Source organism: Montipora capricornis, chromosome 7 (assembly GCF_036669925.1).
Source record: "Montipora capricornis isolate CH-2021 chromosome 7, ASM3666992v2, whole genome shotgun sequence".
Classification (NCBI taxonomy): Eukaryota; Metazoa; Cnidaria; class Anthozoa; order Scleractinia; family Acroporidae; genus Montipora; species Montipora capricornis.
Genome location: NC_090889.1, coordinates 21659283 through 21679282, shown reverse-complemented (window position 1 = coordinate 21679282; position 20000 = coordinate 21659283). Strand labels below are relative to the sequence as shown.

Genomic DNA, 20000 nt, shown 5'->3' with positions numbered 1-20000 from the left:
CATTCGCAATAAACCCTTATCCATGTCAGTCGTTCCGTCAACAAGTCGATTCTGTCCCTCGGGATAGGATAACCTCAGAACACCTGACGATGTGGGGAATCGCCTTCGGCTCTCAGTTTTTAATAATTTGAACTTCCGTTCTAAAATTACTTTACGCGTTTCTGTAGGTATAGTTAAATCCTTTTCCGAAGAGTTTAACTTGCCGCGACCACAACGAACCTTGAAAGAAACTGAAACAAGGTCTCGATTTAACAAATAGTCGTTTATGCTAGCTTAGTTAATTCTGAAATTCTAAAAATGGAACTAAGTTTCATACAAAAGATAACTGACTGACTGACTGACTTTTCCAAATGCTCGTACTCAAGTATACTTACGGTAAATCCTTACGTTGGGGGAGGGGAAGTTTAGGTAAGCAAATACCCAACGGCACCTTGGGCGTTTGGACACGGAGGGGTGGTTTGCAAAGCCACCGAAAGCTTTGGAAATGAACCTGTCAAAATCACCTTTAATCCCAGAGGGAAACTAATCAGATCGATCAAGATCACAAGATCTTTTATAGCAAGCCAAGCATGAGTTGGAACAATGCGTCAATCTGTCCCGGCAAAGCCCCCGAACCGGTTAACAATCTGTTTGTGGCATTACCTCCAGAGAGTCTAAATTATACAAGTTAATCACGCCATCGTCTTCGCAAGTAACCGATATCGTAACTTTTGTATACTGTACGTTATTGGTACTTAGAGCTTCGGCTTTTAAGCTAGAACCATGTAAAGAATTTGTCTTATCTTTCTTTTGATATACCGCTTCTTCACGGTTCGCTAAAAAGCGCGTAAACACCTCAACCGCTGAGGATTTATTTTGAATGTTTTTCTCTAAGAGAGGAACGTCCAACTTTTTTTTCAACTTTGTGGTGTTAGGAAGAATTATCCCTTGATCCACCAAGCCAGTTGAATGGGTGCTTTGGAATGATCCTCTCGGAGTCATCCACGACGGTGTGTGGATTCTTAAGCCGATACGATCCCAAGAACCGAATCCACCAGGAGTGGAACCTCGCCTTGGTTGTCTTAAAGTCTCTGCATTTTCGCAACAAGGTACAGAACCACTGAAGAAGGACAAGAACCCTTTGTGAAAATCACGGCTCAGCTTGTAAAAGATAACTGGGTTAAAACAACAGTTGGCGTATGTAAATAAACGGCATACAACAGCGATGATAGGTTGATAGCGGTTTTTGTCTCCTCCTCCAAAATCTCGCCAAAGCCATAGGACCTCGAGCGGCAACGTCAATGCGGCGAAAACTACCACGATGACTACAAACATCTTTGTCACTTGAGCATTGTGTTCACTTTCTTTACGAAAATGTCTTTCCAGGGATTCGTGGGTAATGTCAGCTCGAGGGCCATTGGCGCCGTTGAGCGATATCGAGTTTTTCCTGGAGCCACTAACCGACCTCTTCCCAGACGAAGACTTGGAATTAAGCGACATAGAGCGAGCTCTTTCCGTGGAAGCACGGAGATTGTAAACAGTGGCAATGTAGAGGATCGACATAAACATAAGAGGAAGGGCATATTGCCCCAGAAATAAACCAAAAGTGTAGATTTTGGGCAGCAGTTCGTGGGACCAAACCTCTATGCACTGCGAGCCATTTGGAAGGAACTCCAGTGTGACAAAATGGGGAAGGACGAGAATACACGAAGACAGGTGCACCAAGGCTAAGATGACTTTCGCTTTTTTTGCATCCAAACGACGTTTAAATGGGTGCAGGAGGGTTTTGTGCCGATCGAGTGCGATGGCTGCTAGAGTCAGAGGAGAAGACGTCGCGAGGTATGTTGTCAGCGATGGAATCACTTTGCACGTTGTTGGTCCAAGAGGCCATTTGTAGTTGGTTTCCACCAATAGCACATCAAAGGGTATGCTTATTAGCGGAGTTAGCAGGTCGCATATCGCCAGGTTCAAGATGAAGAAGTTCCCTGGTGACTTTTTCATGTGTTTGTGCTTCAAGATTGTTAATATGACAACACTGTTGCCGACCGTGCCAAACACGAGGATTGCCGCGTAGACGAAGATCTTTGCCATTTTGAACGGTAAAGGCTCAGCATAGAAGCCTGCCTCGTCGACCTTCTCACTTGCATTCATCATAATTCAAGGACGGTGAAAAGACTCGCTGATTCTACTGGTAAATGGTTCCGTCAAACTGAGCTCTTGACTCGCAGCATCTTTCAGAGATACTTCGAGCTCTCGTCAAGCGTCCAATGTTTCCACAAAAGGTTTAATGAACAGTTTCAGCCTTCAATTAACAATATTCCGCAGAGCAACTTGACGTTCTATGGCACTAAAGTTGCATAATAATCATGCCTTAGTAAATTGTGCCTCTATGGACTTGTAAATTGTTGCCACTTAACGACTTTCAAATTACTATTAGTAATCTATCAATGGACTGTTGACAAAAAATGGTCTCTTAATTTCCTTGCGGCACTAAAGTCGCTAGCCAGAAAAAAAAGGAAAGTGTTCGCTACGTTAATCCGTAATGAGAGTTTAAAAAATGCACAATTTACGTATATAAATCTATTCTTATCAATCATGCCAGATGCCAGTATAAGTTTTGAGTCTGCCAATCAGTGCTGGCAAGGTACGTGGCCTTGTTAAATATAGTCTATCTGATTTTCTATAGATATTTCTGTTTACTTTGAGGTCGTGCCATCGATATATGTTTCTTCATGTCCCACGGCAGTTAATGGCAAGAGAGACCGTTGGAACAATAACTTTTGATTAGTACTTTCATTAAACCTAAAAAAAAAAAACTGCACACTGAACCTACACGAAGTTCTAAGCCTGTTATCACGGCGGTTTCTTTAGCGTATCAGTCTAGAGTTCGACCCCCTCTCACGATATGGCTTTAATTTTGAAGGAAAAAATTATTTAATTTCCTATACACACCCTAATGCCGGATGTTCTTTACCAAGAATTTAACTCACCTCTTTTAAGAAATATTCACATACTAACCAGCATTTTTTCCCATTGAATAATTAAACTAGGAGAGTCTTCAATTTGTGGTGAGCCCTTCAAGATCAATTTCTCTCAGTTCGTTCGCTATAACATTTGTCCTACTGAGCTACTTTGAAGTTTCCTTCTATCTGAGTTTACGTCGAATAAAAAATACATAAACAACTGTGCGCGCAGTGTTGCTGTTTGACACGTCATCTAATCATAAAATTTAAAAATGTTTTTTAGACTTGCAAATGTACTTCATTGCCCAAGTTTAATGCTCTGATAATTATTTGTTTGCCTTTCAAACAGGTTTTCTAGTTTGTTTTATGTATAGATGTATTTGGGGCCCCTGAATTTGTTGTGATTGTGATCACGCAATGGAGTCCAAGGAATAAACTAGAACTTTTATTTTATTGACATGCTAGAATATATGTGGCAAATAAAACATTAATTGATTGATTGATGTTTGGAAGCTAACCCGTGGACGACTACGAAGCCACGAGAATATCAAATAACCTATGCGATATTCTTAGTCATTTTAAAATAGCTCCAAGTCGTTCGCCACGGAAAGCTTGTCGCAACTTTCCTGAAATAAAATTGGCATGACGGTGGGGTTGTTTAAAGACAAAAATTGAAAATCTATCGTCAGGTACTCCGGTACCGCCTTCTGATAACCTTAAAATTTGATCATATCTCCCTGGCACGGCAAGGAAATGTATCGAAATTTAAAACGCACGTACACAGACACTGTTTTTGTACGTGAAACTTTAAGCTCCCAACTGGAAACAATGTTGGGAACTTAAATCACGGAAAGCCTGGTATTGCAGTGGGTACAATATGCGAGCCGACTGCAGAACTGCAGTGGTGACGTTAACCATCCATTTCCTCGCCACTCTTTTTATAACCTTTTCTTACAGCAAAAACAATTATAAGTGGTTCGTTTGGTATCATTTATAGGTGGTAATTGCCGCCATGTGGATGAACGAAAACAATACAATTTTCATTGGCTCATAGTGTACGTCCATCAACGTATGTACATTACACCATTGTTATTTGTGTCTCTAGAGATTGGTTGTGGTCGCACTCGAGAGAAACACACAATATTCTACGAAAGCAGAGACTTCAGACTTCACACTGATTAGTGTTGATACTACTCTAGTGTCAACTCTGGTGTTTTGAAAATCCCTAGGGAAACAATGAACAACATAACTTGACTTTAACACTGGTGTAAACTCCCTAATGTGACCGCACGATTAATTTTCGTCCTGTCTGGTCTGTCTCTATGATTTGCCGAAATCTATCTACAGTGCCGCGGTCCTCCCGGAACTATGTAAACATTTTTTTAGCCGGGGATCCAAAATGACGTAAGCGATTATCTTTGTATTCCTACAGTTGATATCAAATTATGGATGATTTCCAAACCCTAACCTTTAATCAGTCAAGAAAGAATGAGAATTTAATGTTTCTGAGTTGTGTCGTCGAGCCGCGGCAATTTAAGATGACGTCGGATCCACTTATCCTTGGATTCTCCAAAAATCCTTGTTATAACCAGCCGAAACTAAACTGGGCAAAGTCTTGCTTATAAGATACATATGTTGCCGGAGTCAAGGATCATAAATGGTTTTTAAAAATAGATATCAATATGTTGGAGTTACGTCATTTAACTCTTGTTAATAAAATTATTACATAGCATAGTTGAGCCGTTATGCCCAAAAATGGTTGAAAATGACTCCAAACGGAATCTCGTGGGGTGTTGAAATGCAATGCAAATAGCCAAGTGTTTGACCGAGTCCAAACTGATAATGCTAGCAGATTCCCAAAATGTTGAAAAATGATGTCAAGAATTTGGAGAAGAAGGAGTCGTTGGAAAAGACCACACTGAATGCTAATTTAGGCGGGAAGTGTTTACATCTCTAAAGTTTGCGCAAGGAAGGAAGAAATATAAAAGTGAAACTTAAAAATACAATCGAGTTAACAAGAATACGTCATTGATGAAAGCAAAGGAAATATGTCCATATGTACTTCATCATGATCGAGTTATAAATTACATTGTACAATAATTACCTAAAAAATAAAACGTCCGATGTACGAACACTTTGCACAAATTGTCCAAAGGAAGTCTAGAAGTTGTTGTTTTTCAGAGAATCACTGGCAAAGTAGAGGAAAAACGCGGTTGACCATAAATGTTACACAGAGGTCTAGAGGTTACTCGAGTCGAAAGAGGAAAGTGTCTGAGTGACATCAAAATATAGTTTTCGAAGAAATGACCCAGAGAAAAAACGACGAAGGAATTACGCAAAATAGTAAGAAATTGTCAGAAATGTTGGATCTTGGATGACCTCGTTTTGGACATTTTGCCAAAAAACATTCAATCCACCCAAATTACTTGCCGGAAAACTGGCACAAACAGGGATCCAGGATGGATCCCCCAAATTTGGCTCCTTTTATTTCTATTTACCGGCTTTTTCTTGTATTTTTATTTATGTTGGAACAGATACTGTTTACCTGACGTGAACATGTTTATTAATGCTTATCACGTGGGCACTTTTGGTAAACAAGAGGGCATGATTACTTGATCCTGATTGGTTAACAGTTGCTTATCCAGATCAAGCGAGGTTACGAGCAGAATCTTCTTCCAGATTCTGCTTAAACTGCAATTTTTTCCACATGTAAAATACAGTTTAATTAAATTAAGCTATATTTCTGTCGACAGCATCGATTTAATGAATTGAACTTTAACCGAATGAAAACATGTTAAGTTGATTGTCATCTGCCGCGGCATTGAACCAGCTTTCCTCGATAACTTTGCCCTTTATGTTACAACCATGTAATCGCAATGTGCCCTTGTGCAATTAAGGATTATTTTCACTCGTATTTCAAGTTCAAAATATTAATCCTTAATAGGCCATTTCCTTCCGAGTTCATGTCTGCCTCTACTTCTTCACTTACACTGCCTCCCGGCTTCTTCACTTAAGCTCCCTTTGAAGAGGAGGAAGAGGTTGTTAGTAAAACGCGTAACGGCGTAACGAGAAACCGCGTAACGGGATTTTTTTTCCTTTTTTTTTGTTTGGACAACCTCCAAAATCCTGAATTCAAGATTTTGGAAGCCAACATTCATAAAAGCTAACCATACGCCTAAAAACGTTTGTTTAGGCCTAATTAGGCCTAAGGTTACCTTTTATGCAACCAAAAAAAATGCAAAAAACAAAAAATCCCGTTACGCGGTTTCTCGTTACGCCATTACACCGTTAGCCTGCGTAGCAAGCGTTTCCGTGGGGTTTCCGCGCAAATTTCGATGTTTTGGCCGCGCGAAAATTGGGGCGAGAGCAAAAAAAGAAAGAGGGGGGAGGGGAGAGGAGAATTTCTTTTCCTCTCCCTACCTCCCACCACCATTATTTTTGTGCTCGCCCTATTCTCGCGCGGCCGAAAAAAGAGTTCGCTCCTCGCCCGCTGGAAACGCTTGCTATGCAGGCTATTACGCCGTTACAAAAATTTGGTTTATCAACGGAGTTGATAATGTAAATTGACCACCGTACAGAGATTCTAGAACACAAGGTTAGTGGTCGCAGCGGTTGAATACAAATGAATGAAGGGGTAGTTTCTAAACAAACTGTGGTGCTGCGTCGGTGGGGAAGTAGTTACCCCGTTACCCGTTACGCTGTTACGCGTTTTACTAGCAACCGGAGGCAGAGATGAACTCGGAAATTGCCTATATCCTCGGGCCCATGCTATTATATATACACAACACAAACAAAGTCAAGATGGCAGCCTAAACTATCCGGACTTTTGTCAGAGTATATACTTCGATTCTTTCAATTCACCCCCCCCCCCCTCCTCCTTAAAATATTCCTAGATCCGTCACTGCAGAAGAACTACGGACACTACGAACTACGGTCATATTGAACTCAGGAGTATTTGGCTCGAACTTTTTTTACACCACCACAGTGAGATCATGGCATACATTATGGCAGGAAATCCATTAAGTAATCTTTGGTTAAATATGCAGACGACATCTGCTTAATTAAATATACCAGCAGATGGCGCGGCTAAATTAAGTCAAGCAGATAGCGTGATTGAGGTAAAATCTATTACGGAATGGACAGAAGATAATCGCATGAGTTTAAATCTAGAGAAGACATGGGAAATGTGAATGAATGGGAAAACAGAAAAAGGCCAACCTGACCCTTTGCAATGTATTAAGCGCAAATCTAATTTGAAACTCTTAGGTGTTATTTTCGAGGATAATCCAGCCAATTAGGATACACATTTCGATCATTTGTTATCCAAAGCTAGTTCTTCTTATTGCATTTTGCGTGTCTGCAAATACAGTGGGTTTTCGGTAGACTACTTATATCTTCTCTTTCACTGCTTTAAGTCTTTAATTCTTTCAATTTTTACTTATGCCATTGAGGTTTGGGGTGTTACTTTCTATAACAAATATCTTACTCGTATTGATTTTTTTTTTAATAGAGCTTTTAAATTAGGATATACTAAAGAATGTTATTCTGTTGTGAATATTTTATCTGACAAGGATTGATTCACTTCATTACCTCGTATTACCATACTAGGAATAGTGTTTTAACAAATAGGGGTCACTCTTTCCTTTAATATTCCTAGAATAAGGACTGAACGTTTTAAAAGTGTTTGGACGACAAACAAAGACTCGTTACCAAACCGAACTCAGCGGTGTGGTGTTCATTTTGAAAGAGGATCTTTATCGTCGTTTTATCGATTCGTTTGGGACACTTGTCATCCTTCAATATAATTAAAAGAGAATTATGTCATCACGACGGTTGCGCCACGGGAAGCCGTCATCCAGGTTACTAGCAAAATTAAAGATATGGACTGCTTGAAAGCATTTTACGACGTCCAACGAACATTTTAAAAATGATTTATTTTGTTATTTCAGTTTTAACAGTTGTACTAGGGCTTCAAAGCAATGAGATATAGATATAATACCCTGCCCAAGCTGGAAACATATGCAAAAAAGAGTCTTGACCTCGATGGAAATTGGAAAACAAATGCAAATAATTATAATGCCTTAAATGTATTCCCAAGGAAATGGTCTAGACTAAATAGTTGTCCTCAAGACATTCATGAACTAATTGCTTTGTCTAGTTTTTTTAGTCTCTTGCAAAGATGAATGCCTGAGGACAGATATGTTTTTTTCCTGTGCGTTATCTTTTTTTCTAAGTATTGAAAAGGTGCTGTAATATAAGTAGTTTGTATTACATGTATCGTATTGAAAGAATCTTAATGTAAGCACGTGTAAGGATACTATACCGTACGTATAAATGGATTATTGACCATGCGTGAGGTCAAGATGGCTGGATATTGGCCAAGTTCCTTTTTTGCGTGCTTATACGTCAAGGTCCATAAACACGCTAAAAACGAGGCAAATAATATCCAGCCATCTTGATCGAACAAGCTTGGTCAATAACGTATTTATTATACGGGATATTAAAAACACCCAAAAAATGATCTTTGATCTTGCGGGACCAAGCGAGCATGATCCAGAGCGTGCAAGATAGCTCCATCTTGCCCGCACGGGTAGCCAATCACAGCGCGGGATTTGGTTCATCTTGCCCGCTCTCAAATAGTACCCGCGCTGTGATTGGCTAAATTAGCGGGCAGAATTCTACAGTACGTCCCGCTGTACGGCCCGCGAAATTTGAAATATTGATAAAACATTCTCTATATAGCATTTTTTTTTCTGCCGTTTATGTTACATAACCTTGTAAAACCGTTTGAATCTTGCAAGCAACTATTTCAAAAAGCCAAGAAGATTTATTCGCTTTTTTCGATTTTGACGCGGAATCTTTGTGGCAGTTAAACCTTTCACTTGAATTCAACTGGTTTCCTTTTCCGCACACCTGACTACCTCAGAGATATAATAAATATCGTAAAATTACAGATCCTCGTCATTTCCCCTTTAGTTATGGCCCAAGGGCGATAAATCAACTGAAAAAAACTCGGTCTGTAACTTACGGACCGCGATCTCCGTTAGTAAAGCCTGGTTTACACTGTGACATGAGCATAAGAATAAAAATAACCATAAGTAAAAGCTGTGTAAACCGGGAGTGACATAAGCATAACCATAAGAAAAAGGAATCGTTTCCATTTTCTTATGCTTATGCTTATGTCACGTTTATAACTGTGTAAACTGGGGGCAACATTAACATCAGCATAACACCGAGGTGTCAGCTGTTTTTATGCCAACGGATAAGTAGGGAGCTTAAGCACGCGCGTTTTTGAGACGCGGACGACAACCGGAAGTGAGCCGTTTTCTCTTTTAATTTGTATTCACACAACCACATTTACATTGCTAACTATCTTTTCTCCATTAGAGATGATTAGTATAAAAATCTGGGAGATACCACTTTCCTGGCACGCGAAATGTTCTCTTCCGGTTGCCGTCCGCGTCTCAAAAACGCGCGTGCTTAAGCTCCCTATATATAGAGGAGTTTGCACGGCAGCCATGTTGCATGGCAGGAACAATAGATTCTTTTTCCTATGGGAACAAATGTTCTTTCTAATGCAATACATTTTCATTGTTCCTGCCATGCAATATGGCTGCCGTGCAAAACCTCTATAATGCCTAAGACGGTGTCCGAAGGTACTATTTTTTTTACAAGAATTCGAAACTTCCTTGAGCGGTTCGCAAGTATCCCTGCCTTTCCAACAAATCGCCAGAAGTAAAATTCTCGGTCCGCTAGCTGGTTGCAGTTTTCGAGTCTCCTTGTTCTTTCCTCTTTCGGAAAATATCCCTTACAAAATACCCAACAGGACCTCTTCAGTCTGTTTTCTCGTTCTCTTTCTTGTCGCAGTCGTCTTCTTTTATAAAGCTGAAGAAGTAATCGTAGGAGGAGAATTTCTTCTTCGTCCGCCATTTTGGAAATGTTGCTTGTCCCATTCTCCAGCGAGTTTTTTTTTTTCCGGAGCAAACTGCGCTTGCGTATGTCACTTCTCTTAAGGCCTGGCCAAACACTCGGAACATTTCAACGCAACATCTTGCAACATTGTTGCATGATGTTGCGACATGTTCTGAACGGGGTGACCAAAAGCACGCAACATTTTCATCACTAGGGAGCTTACGAAACAACGACGCCGACGGCAACGACGACGCTACAAAACGATAGGTTTAGTGAGCAAAAACAATGGCTCTACACGCTTTGCACGTGCGTTTTACATTTTGGTACATTTCTTTGCCGTCATCTCCTAAATGACAACGTGAAATCACCAAATTCAATGTTCTCTGGAGGACGTTAGCACATGACGACGAATTTTCAGTTCTCTCTCTACGCTTCCAACCCACTCATACAAGTTTAATTCCTCGACAGTTACTACACATTTTTAACACGAAACTACATGAAATAGCTTCGTAGTGATATGAATAACGCGAACTTGTATTTTTAAATGAAGTCCTCGTAGCCGTCGTCGTCCTCGTTTCGTAAGCTCCCTATTGTCAACGCAACATGTCAATGTTCAAGAAGTGGACCTAACGCGCATGCCCTAGCGCAAAAAGGCCAAACGAGTACAACATCATGCAACATCCAAAATGTTGCACGAAAAATTTGACAGTTTTCAAATTTGATCTAACATCATCCAACATGTTGCAAGATATCGCCGGCAACACGTCGCAACAAAACAGGGTGGCCAAATGTATGCAACATGTTGTGCCCAACAATGTTGCAAGATGTTGCGTTGAAATGTTGCGAGCGTTTGGCCAGGCCTTTATGCTTATGCAACATGTGTGAACTTCGTTATGCTTATGTTTATGTCGCAGTGTAAACCAAGCTTAAGAGGTGTCTATTAAAAAGTAAATTTAAAAAGCAATGAGATATATGAGGTACAGATCAGACCTTATCTTTTGTTTTGAATACTTTTCAAGGCGACCTTTGTCCATCTTAGTTTTATTATTTCCATTTTTAATCAAGTTAATAGTTTCAACTCTTCTTTTTTATTGAACTCAAGATGATTATCACATAGATTAAAAATTCGCAATCTTCCAAAAAGTGTTGTCGCAAAACTCAAATTGTACATGCATATTATATAAATAGAGTAGATCTTTCAGTGTGAACCACTGGATAGCTGGCTGGCTGAAAGCTTGTGGGAAAAACTGCAGCAGATCGAAAATTAACGAAATCCATGTTCTTTGAATATTTTTGGAATTTATATCTGTTTGTACAATATCTTATAACTACGTATAACCTTGTTTCAATGTGTAAAATGAAAGCGAAAATGCCCTAAAAGAAATTTATGCATCTGAATATATACTTTGACACAATTTACTGTCTTTACTGGCCTTGAAAAAAGGTTTAAGAAAAGAGGCTAACAGATACGTCGAAAACTGTGATTTTCAATATTTCGAAAAGCAGACACGGCCAGAAATTCACGGTGGAGAATCTCTATGGTCTGTTCTGTTGTTTGCAGAGGAGCAAATACCTGGATAAATTTTACCCTATGCAACCTTCAAGTATCTCTTGCTACTCAGAACACATCTTCGCATCGTTAATAATGAACTCTTAAACTGCAAAATATCTCACATTTGGTCTTATCTTTCTGGGACAGACCTTAGTCAAACCTTGGTGATCGTATAAATCTGGGCACATTTTTGTCACGAGTTGGCCGGGTTAATTATGACCATATTCCTCGCCTCCTGGAACAGCAAAACGATAAAACCTGACGGCTTTTTAACTGTATCTTAAATCTGTTGAATCACTTCCGTTCAGAATTGTTTACGTTTAATACTTCAGATTAATTTTCACGGAGAACGGTGGAAACACAAGTGCCCGTTTGTAGTTTTCGTACTGTTAACTATACCACCAAGATTTGGCATATGTCAACTTGCAGTGATAACACAAGTTCGTGCAAGTAAGAATACTTATTCTGTAAAATTCGGCCTTCTTCCAAAAATCTGTATCTGATCACCAAGTATTAAAATTTATCCAAACCAGTTTGCTGACTTTCCATGGCGTATTGTTTTACCATTGGAATATTTTGCGTGTTGTTCAGAGAAACTTGATGGGTTTTTCCAGACATTATGCTTTATTACCGGGATGCACCGTAAATACTGAATTTATATTCTTGTCCATTTACTGGAAAAAAAAAGATTTGTTACTGCAGAATCAACAATGCCGGAGAGGAATAATATTATAAATAAATGTCATGCTTGGTTCCTGAAATTTGAAAAACAGTTCCTGAAAATTAGAAACGCCATTATAAAAATGAAACGTTTTTCTCGTCTTTCAAGTCGAACTCCCGATAATTTTATCCGATTAAGCAATTCGTCTTAAATTGGCACAAATGATGTCAATAAAACAGAACCTGTAAGTAAAATGTTAACAAACCCTTCTTCCAGGAATGTTGACGACATTTTAAAAGCCTTATCACTGAGAATACGTTCCTATAGAATGGTCTCTTTTTCCTCATTCTCCTCCAGGTAACAGGAAAGTGATTTCTCGTTGTTTCCGTGCCGATTGGGTGCTAGAGACATCCACCGTTGCTGTGCGAAGAGACAATCACTTTCCCCCGTGGTTTCTATCTCCTCACAAAGTCTTTTCAAGAGTGCTTCTGTTTCGCTAAGCCAATTAGAAGTGGCATTATATTCCTGTACCTTAGCTTCGTGAAGCAAATCTCTGCAGGGTTTGTTTTCGCATAAAGGTGATGGTTGTTTCACGCACTGGAAGTTGCCTTTTATTTCCGCGCTTTTCTTGCATTCATTTATCTCCTTTATCAATGGTTTCTCAACAGGTGGGTTTTTAATCCCATTTGAGATGACCTTGCCATGAAATATCTCTCTTCGCAGACTACTAGACCTGTGTTCCCTCATAACAAATGAACTTTCCGAATCGGTAGTGCTGCGACATGAAGAATTGTGTCTCTTTAGATTTCTGAAACGATTAGCAACAAGCATGGATTCCCTATTTTTTCTTCTTTCCTGGCTTCTTTGACTAGCTTTGCTGCAATGGCACTTTATGACAGACAAACATCCACGCCGAAAATTACCATTACAAATGCCATAGACGATAACATTAAGCACGGAGTTTGCATAAGTAAAAGCTCTGCAAACGAGTACTATAACTTCTTCGTTGTCCTTGAAAGTCCTTGTGTGCGACAAATAATCGTAACTTAACCATAGCAATTGGTGCGGCATCATAAAAACCAGAAATATTGCTACAACAAAGAGAAACATTCGCGCCGTTTTAAGGTTCTGTCTTCTGCGCTTTTGAAGAGAAGGGTTTAAAACAGTTGATACGTCATGTTGTAGTCGTTTCCTGCGATTATTAGGGGTCGAACCGTTATGCCCGGCAAGAGCTGCTGCCTTGCCTGTGTTCTTGAAAAGCTTAAACCCTATCACAGCATAGGCTACTGACATAACAATGAGAGGTACTCCATACTGCAGCAGGAACAAAGCCACAGTATAAATCTTCGCCGCCCCTAACGACCAGGTTTCTTCACAGCTCGGCTTGTCGTCTCCGTTTGTCTTCAAGACCATGGAGTAAGGGACGACCGCAGATAATGAGATGCAGTGAATTGCGACAATCATTTTCAAACACTTTCCTGTCGTTATGCGGTACCGCAAGTTTAGCGGGCAGATAATGGCACAGTAGCGATCGATAGAGATTATTATAAGAGTTAACGCGGCTGCATTGGTAGAAAACGTTGCCAGCGGGTAGATAACTTTACATAACACTGCTCCGTAAGGCCAAAATCCTAACTCTTCCACTGCTAAATCAGGAGCGATGCTCGATATGGTCGTCGTCAAATCACAAGCGGCTAAGTTTGCTACAAAGATCATTGGCACAGTTTTCATTTTACGCAGTAACAGAACTGTCATAATAACCAAGGTGTTGCCTGTTACGCTGAACAAAAATATCGGCACAAAGATGCCATACCTCGCCACGCGTAAATGCATTGTCACAGGAGTCTGCGCCGTGCCATTTTGAACATATCTGCCATCAGTTGAAGCGACAGTACCATTATCAGTCCAAAAGAACATTCTTGAAGATCGCAAACGAGAACAGAAAAATTCAAACCTAACCTCACAAAACGCAAAGCTGAAACTTCTGTTTACCTGATTGACGAGGAGTTAAACTGCCGCTGAAGGTGTGTTGAAATTGTCAGCACATCCACGTTTAAGCTGATAGTTTCTCAGCGGTTTCCGTAAAGATAACCAGACTTTCCGCCCAGATAACTGTTCCACGCCCGATCTCAAGAGCCTCTGACTTACAACAAGCCCGAAATCAAGATGCAGTGGAAATACTGCGGGCCAGATGAATTCGAATCTCTGTTGGAAGCTTTAAAGTAGATCGCACAGACAGTTCCACGAAAACAGTCAAGATACGTATCACCTTCGTGTTCAATAATCCGATCTGTACACAAAAGAAGATAATCTTTCGCATTCTCATCGCACATAATTTACAGAAGTGAACTAAGTAGAGACTTAGTAGATAAGAAAGAAAATCTTTTCAAAATTGCAGTGACAATGTAAACAAAATACCTGATAACCTCCTCGGAAATAATTCGGCGGAAAACACTGTCTAAACCCTAATTGACTTTTGATATACTAACCCCAACGCTGGCAAAAAAAAAAAAAAAACCAATGCCAATGGTGGCAGCGTCACCATTAATTACTTCAATTAAATTATGATTAACTATAACAGTGTTGTGTTCATATTGCAGAACTGTCAAATGATTGGTTTCGTTTTTGATGCACCGAACGCAATTTTCGTGGTTGATTACCCTTCACAGACTTCACAGCAAGCGAAGTGACAATTAATGAAACGACTGGAAAAAAAATGTATCACCTATTAAGTGGGGTTACGCTTGCGTTAAAGCCAGCAGCTGGGGAAGCGATGCCTTGTTTCTTTTTTTTTTTATTACTGAAATAAACCGACGAAGTACCCCCGCCCGGTCCTGCTAAAAGTATCAATTCTCTCGCCTCCAGCCATAATTGCACAAATCAACTCGAATAATGGCTGGTCTTTCATACACAGGATCCGAAATAACTTAGTAATGTCCACAAAAGAAAAGAACAAAGCGAACATGACAATACCTAATTAGCAAGGCCTAATAACGAACGCGAAAGTGTGTTTTATACTGTTCTATCCTCCTTTTTATTTTTTCATTCGATTTCTCATGATTTCTGTCCATGTCAAAGGACGTGACCATCTTTTCCGGCCTTGGTCTATCCACTATCGAAACACTGCTCTCTCTCTCTCGATCAATTGACTACTTAAGGCAAGTACCATGAAGAAAACGAGGTCATTGCTCTCCAACGAAGAGCCCATTCAGTCAAATAAACATCGAAAACAGCATTATTTTTAAAAATGTTTACCACGCAAAATATTCGCTTGCCTGATTTGTTATCGGTATCACTTAATGTAACAAGAGAAAAAGTTAAACAGCGATTTGACCCTGGCTTACATGGCGGTGCCTGTACGAAATCATATTTGTTGATGCAGCTGTTTCTTCTATTTTTCTTAAAACAATATTGATTTAATATGGGATCCTGGGGCAAACACACGTGAAATACAGTTTGTTTGGAGAGCCTCTGTAAGTTTTTATTTGTTTACCGGCTTTTCATGTGGATAACTTTCGAGGAGAATGTATACATTCCTTTTTTTATGAGAAAGTATAACATTGGGGCTGAGGCAGAAGTTATTTTTATTTATTTTTATTGCAATTTGAGCCTGAAAACGTTCTTAACACGTTCATAAAATTGTTTGGTATACTAAAAAGGTTCGACCACAAACTGAGTTGTTCATCAGTACTCATGCAAGATCATGACTAAAACACCACACGAGTACATACGGGTAACATACGAGTAACATACGAGTAACACACGGAACATACGGATACATACGAATACATACGACTAACATACGAGTAACATACGAGTAACATACGGATACATACGACTAACATAGGGATACATACGAATACATACGAGTAATACGAATGTTTTTCTCATAAAGGAAGCTGTAATTATAAGCATTGCCGGCATTTTTCACGTCAGCAAACACGTACCCGGCTCAGTTTGAGGGGGGAGGGAGGGGATGTTGATCGACCCCCCAAGGCTTTCGTTAAATTTTGGTACAGTATAATAAATTCACATGGAGTGCAAAACCCTTTGCTTGTGCTACAAGATGACAATATATTTTGGATGTCGCTGATGTCGTATGACGTCATCAGATCCGCCATCTTGATTTCACTATTTCAGCTTAAGTTGCCTATGATAAATCAGTGCAAAATCAAGCCAGAAAGCTTAAATGGGGTAAAAGATTATGACAGACCTTCTCTGACTTCCTTACGTGTCTTAAATGTAAACTGGCCTGACAGTCATAATCATCTACGAGAGCAACATCCAAAATATATTGTCATCTTGTTGCGCAAGCTAAAGGCGGCGAAATACGAGATACAAAAACTCTCAACTTGGCGCGCAACATTATTTCGTTGCAAGTTTGGGTCGATTTCTCCCGTTTTTCACCTTGCATGATCAACTTGTCGCGCAACAAAAACATTTGTTGCGGGTTGAAGAAAGTTGTTGCGAAAAGTAGAGCGCGAACCTACTCTGAGCAACAAATTTTGGCTTTGTTGCTTGTTTTTCATCAAGCTCACAACTTGTCGCGCAACAAATGTACTCTTGTACTAGCAAATCAACCACCCAGCGCCCTGCATTTCTTCAACTCGCAACAAATGTTTTTTTTGCGGGTCAAGTTGATCACGCAAAGTGAAAAGCGCGAAACATCGACCAGAACTTGCAATGAAACGATGTTGCGCCACAAGTTGAGGGTTTTTGTATCTCGTCTTTCGCCGCCTTAAAGATTTTGCACTCCATGTGAATTTATTTTACTGTGACTAAATTTAACGAAAGCCTTGGAGGGTCTATCAACACCACCCCACCCCCCCCCCCCCCCTCAAACTGAGCCGGGTACGTGTTTGCTGACGTGAAAAATGCTTGCAAGGCTTATAACTAGAGCTTCCTTTATGAGAAAAACATTCGTATTACTCGTATGTATTCGTATGTATCCGTATGTTACTTGTATGTTAGTCGTATGTCAGTCGTATGTATTCGTATGTATCCGTATGTTCCGTATGTTACTCGTATGTTACCCGTATGTACTCGTGTGGTGTTTTAGTCATGATCCTCATGCAATAAGACAACCACTTTGTTATTGTTACGGACGGTGCCTACTAATTCAAAGGTATTTTTGCGCAGTTCACTGAATATGCGGGAAAAGCAGATCTTACCAACTGTTTTTGAAATCCAACAAGAAAATTGGGGGTAACCAAGCAATTTTCGAAGAAAACGCTTAAAATTGTTAGGTGTACCGAACGTTCGAAGCCTAAAATCAAAACAAGAACAGGCCCAGCTTACAATTAATTTTAGGAGATAAGGTGTTTAAGCCCACGAAATGGAATTCTTCCAGCGCTTGCAAGAAACGCTTCACAAGGAAATCGTGGTTGCGTCTAGACTTATTTTGTACAAACAGAGACGGCGGAGCTTGATATTTTGTATTGGGGGTGGGGGATAACAAGCAAGCGCCGGAGACGCGCTAACTTGTAGCGGGTTCTGGGGGAATTCTCCCCCAGAAAATTTTGAAATCTTGAAGCTCGAAAGCTCGAACAATGTTTGCGCCACGCTTCGGTGATCACGGAAAAAAGACAATTCACAACTTGCACACATCCCATAATACACCTCCTGTACCCCCAAAAAATCTGCATAGGCATTGTTTTCGACTTGTCTTGGGACATTTTTTCATGTCCCAGGAGAAAATTGCAAACAATGGTTATGAAAAAGTCTTGGGGAGGGGGGGGGGGGGTGGGGGTAATAGAGGGGTATTATGGGATTTTGCAAGTATTGAATGTTGGGAGTTTTGACCAGTTTCGAACTTCGCACCTATTATTGGCCAACATTGTTCCAACATTGTTGGATGTTAAATGTTGCGTCCCTTTGTACACCCTTTCGCGTATTCTTGGTTTGCATCCACGTGATGAGACGGCCATGTTGTGTACAAAACAATAGAAAACGGCCCCACAACAACATTTGATGGTTTGCATCTGACGTCACGGCGGCCATGTTCAGTGGTGTACAGAACAATGCAATAAAAGTTCTTTGACTTTATTATTAAGCAAAACTTGTGGGGCCATTTTCTATTGCTTTGTACACAAACATGGCCGTTTCATCACGTGGATGCAAACCAATAATACGCAAAAGGGTGTGCAAACGGACGCAACATTTAACATCCACCAATGTTGGAACAATGTTGGCCAATAATAGGTGCGGTTACAAGGGGCACTTTTACCGCGGTAAATGACCTTTTTACCACGAGAAACTGGAGGAAGACCTTCGGACAGCAATGACCAGAACCAGGTTGCTGATCAGCGGTTTTCGTTAAAAAAAATGGTTTGCTGGGGGTGCTCAGTCTCGCGGGCTCAGAAAACCTGGTTGTGGTCATTAAGGTTTTTTGAAACGGGATTTGGCGCGTGTGACCGACATTTCCCAAGGTAAATTCCCCGTGGTAAATTTCCAAATTTCCATGGATACGTAAAAAAGATCAGACAAAGCGCCCATGACATTTAACGTGATAAGTTGGATGGGTGTTTTGATTCCCGAGGAACAAGAGCCAATCACGACGTTGATAAAGTTGTGACTAAATTTCCCGCCAATGAATTGCCTCGGTAATCTTCGTAACGTGTGACCGCTGGTTTAACACGGTATACTAAATCCCAATTGTGAGGCACCGCGGGATAATTTACCATGGGAATTGGCATTTAAAATTTACCACGGTGTGTAACCGCACCTAATGTTACGTCCGTCTCCAAAAGGTTTTTCCTAGCTAACAAACGGGCCCCACGCGGTTCAGCATTTACACGAGACCCATGATCAATAAAACCGACATAATCTCCATGAAACGCCTTCTTAGGGTTACTTTCCTTTGAGTGGTTTTTTGTCGTTCAAGTCAGCCGAATACGACCTAGCCCTCCTGCAGATTCATTAGGAAGGTTAGGGGCTTTGTTCTGGCACAACACGAAACAAAGAAATGATGCCGATGTCGGGGCTTTGTTTCTTACTGATTTGATGCATTTATCTGACTCCCACTGGGTTATCAAATTAATTCCAAACGAAATTCGGAATCCTCGAAAAAAAGATCGCTATCTAAAGCCGACTGCATTTCATTTAAAAAAAAGTGATCTTTCTTGCTAACCATCGATACTCAACTTCACTTAAGATTCCTTAAGTCAAATATTTTTTACTCCTCATATCGACCTTTTCACCTCCGAAAACGTGTTTTGACAATTTTCTACAGGAAATCTTCTTTTAACACGCTGTAAAATTAAATCGGACTTTCAATGAGAAAAGGCAAACGTACCTGCTATACTAGAATGCTGCAATAGAATAGTTCAGTATAGTGTAAGTTCACCAGTCCTGTCCGGGCTCTTTCAATTAATTTGGTCGCATATTCTAGGGTCAGGATATAATCAAATCTTTCCGGCACTAATCCCTCTAACTGAATTCTAGAAAAATCTCCCCACGAGACGGAACTACTGCAAGAACGCTCTTCCAAAAGCGACTGGCAGGAGTCCAGGTTAAATGGAAACCAAAAGGTTTCGATACTTCTAAACCAACGGTTAGCGCTAACCAGGCTTCGAGCAAACGGCCCCTGGAGTTTACCTTGCGTCCAGTTCCTCACAAGCTCAGTTTTCTAAAATTAATTCAGCTTTAGATGTCTTCAGTTGTAGAATATGAGATCTCAGTTCTATTCGACTTGTCTGCAGGTTGGGCTTGAAGTATGATCGACACGGGTCTCTAATGGAAATTTAAAGAACTGCTTAGAAGTTACATAGGATTAACAGGTTGGCAAAGCATGAGCTTTAAGTCGAAAACCGAGGCGTTAACAGTTGAGGCTGTTGACGCGCCCACAGGGCGAGACATACGAAACAGACGTATTCAGTCTTAAATCGTTTATCTCTTTCAATTAAATTTGTAACACATTTGAGGGTCAGGCTAT

General features: G+C 40.3%; 2 protein-coding genes across 3 annotated transcripts in view; both read right to left on the bottom strand.

Moving 5' to 3' along the window:
* The window catches only part of LOC138056412 (neuropeptide Y receptor type 2-like), a 3678-nt gene extending 243 nt beyond the window's left edge, over positions 1-3435 (bottom strand). Inside the window, exon 1 of the mRNA XM_068902197.1 lies at positions 1-3435. This exon is cut by the window's left edge and continues 243 nt beyond it. Coding sequence (XP_068758298.1) covers positions 619-2133 — 1515 coding nt within the window. The 5' untranslated portion in view covers positions 2134-3435 and the 3' untranslated portion in view covers positions 1-618.
* A 7425-nt stretch (positions 3436-10860) lies between these two features.
* On the bottom strand, positions 10861-19641 carry LOC138057723 (QRFP-like peptide receptor). Of its 2 annotated transcripts, none has more exons than XM_068903648.1 (2): positions 19362-19641; positions 10861-14357 (listed from the first exon to the last, which is right to left on the bottom strand). In XM_068903648.1, the coding sequence occupies exon 2, from the start codon at positions 13982-13984 to the stop codon at positions 12389-12391; it is 1596 nt and encodes a 531-aa protein (XP_068759749.1). In that variant the 5' UTR covers positions 13985-14357; positions 19362-19641; the 3' UTR covers positions 10861-12388. The 2 variants fall into 2 exon arrangements, with proteins under 2 accessions (XP_068759749.1, XP_068759748.1); XM_068903647.1 differs by lacking the exon at positions 19362-19641 and adding an exon at positions 14486-14710.
* Positions 19642-20000: the final 359 nt, after the last annotated feature.

Bases quoted from the DNA above. Each gene is read 5' to 3' on its own strand.
- LOC138057723 (XM_068903648.1), bottom strand. From the start codon at position 13,984: ATGTTCTTTTGGACTGATAATGGTACTGTCGCTTCAACTGATGGCAGA.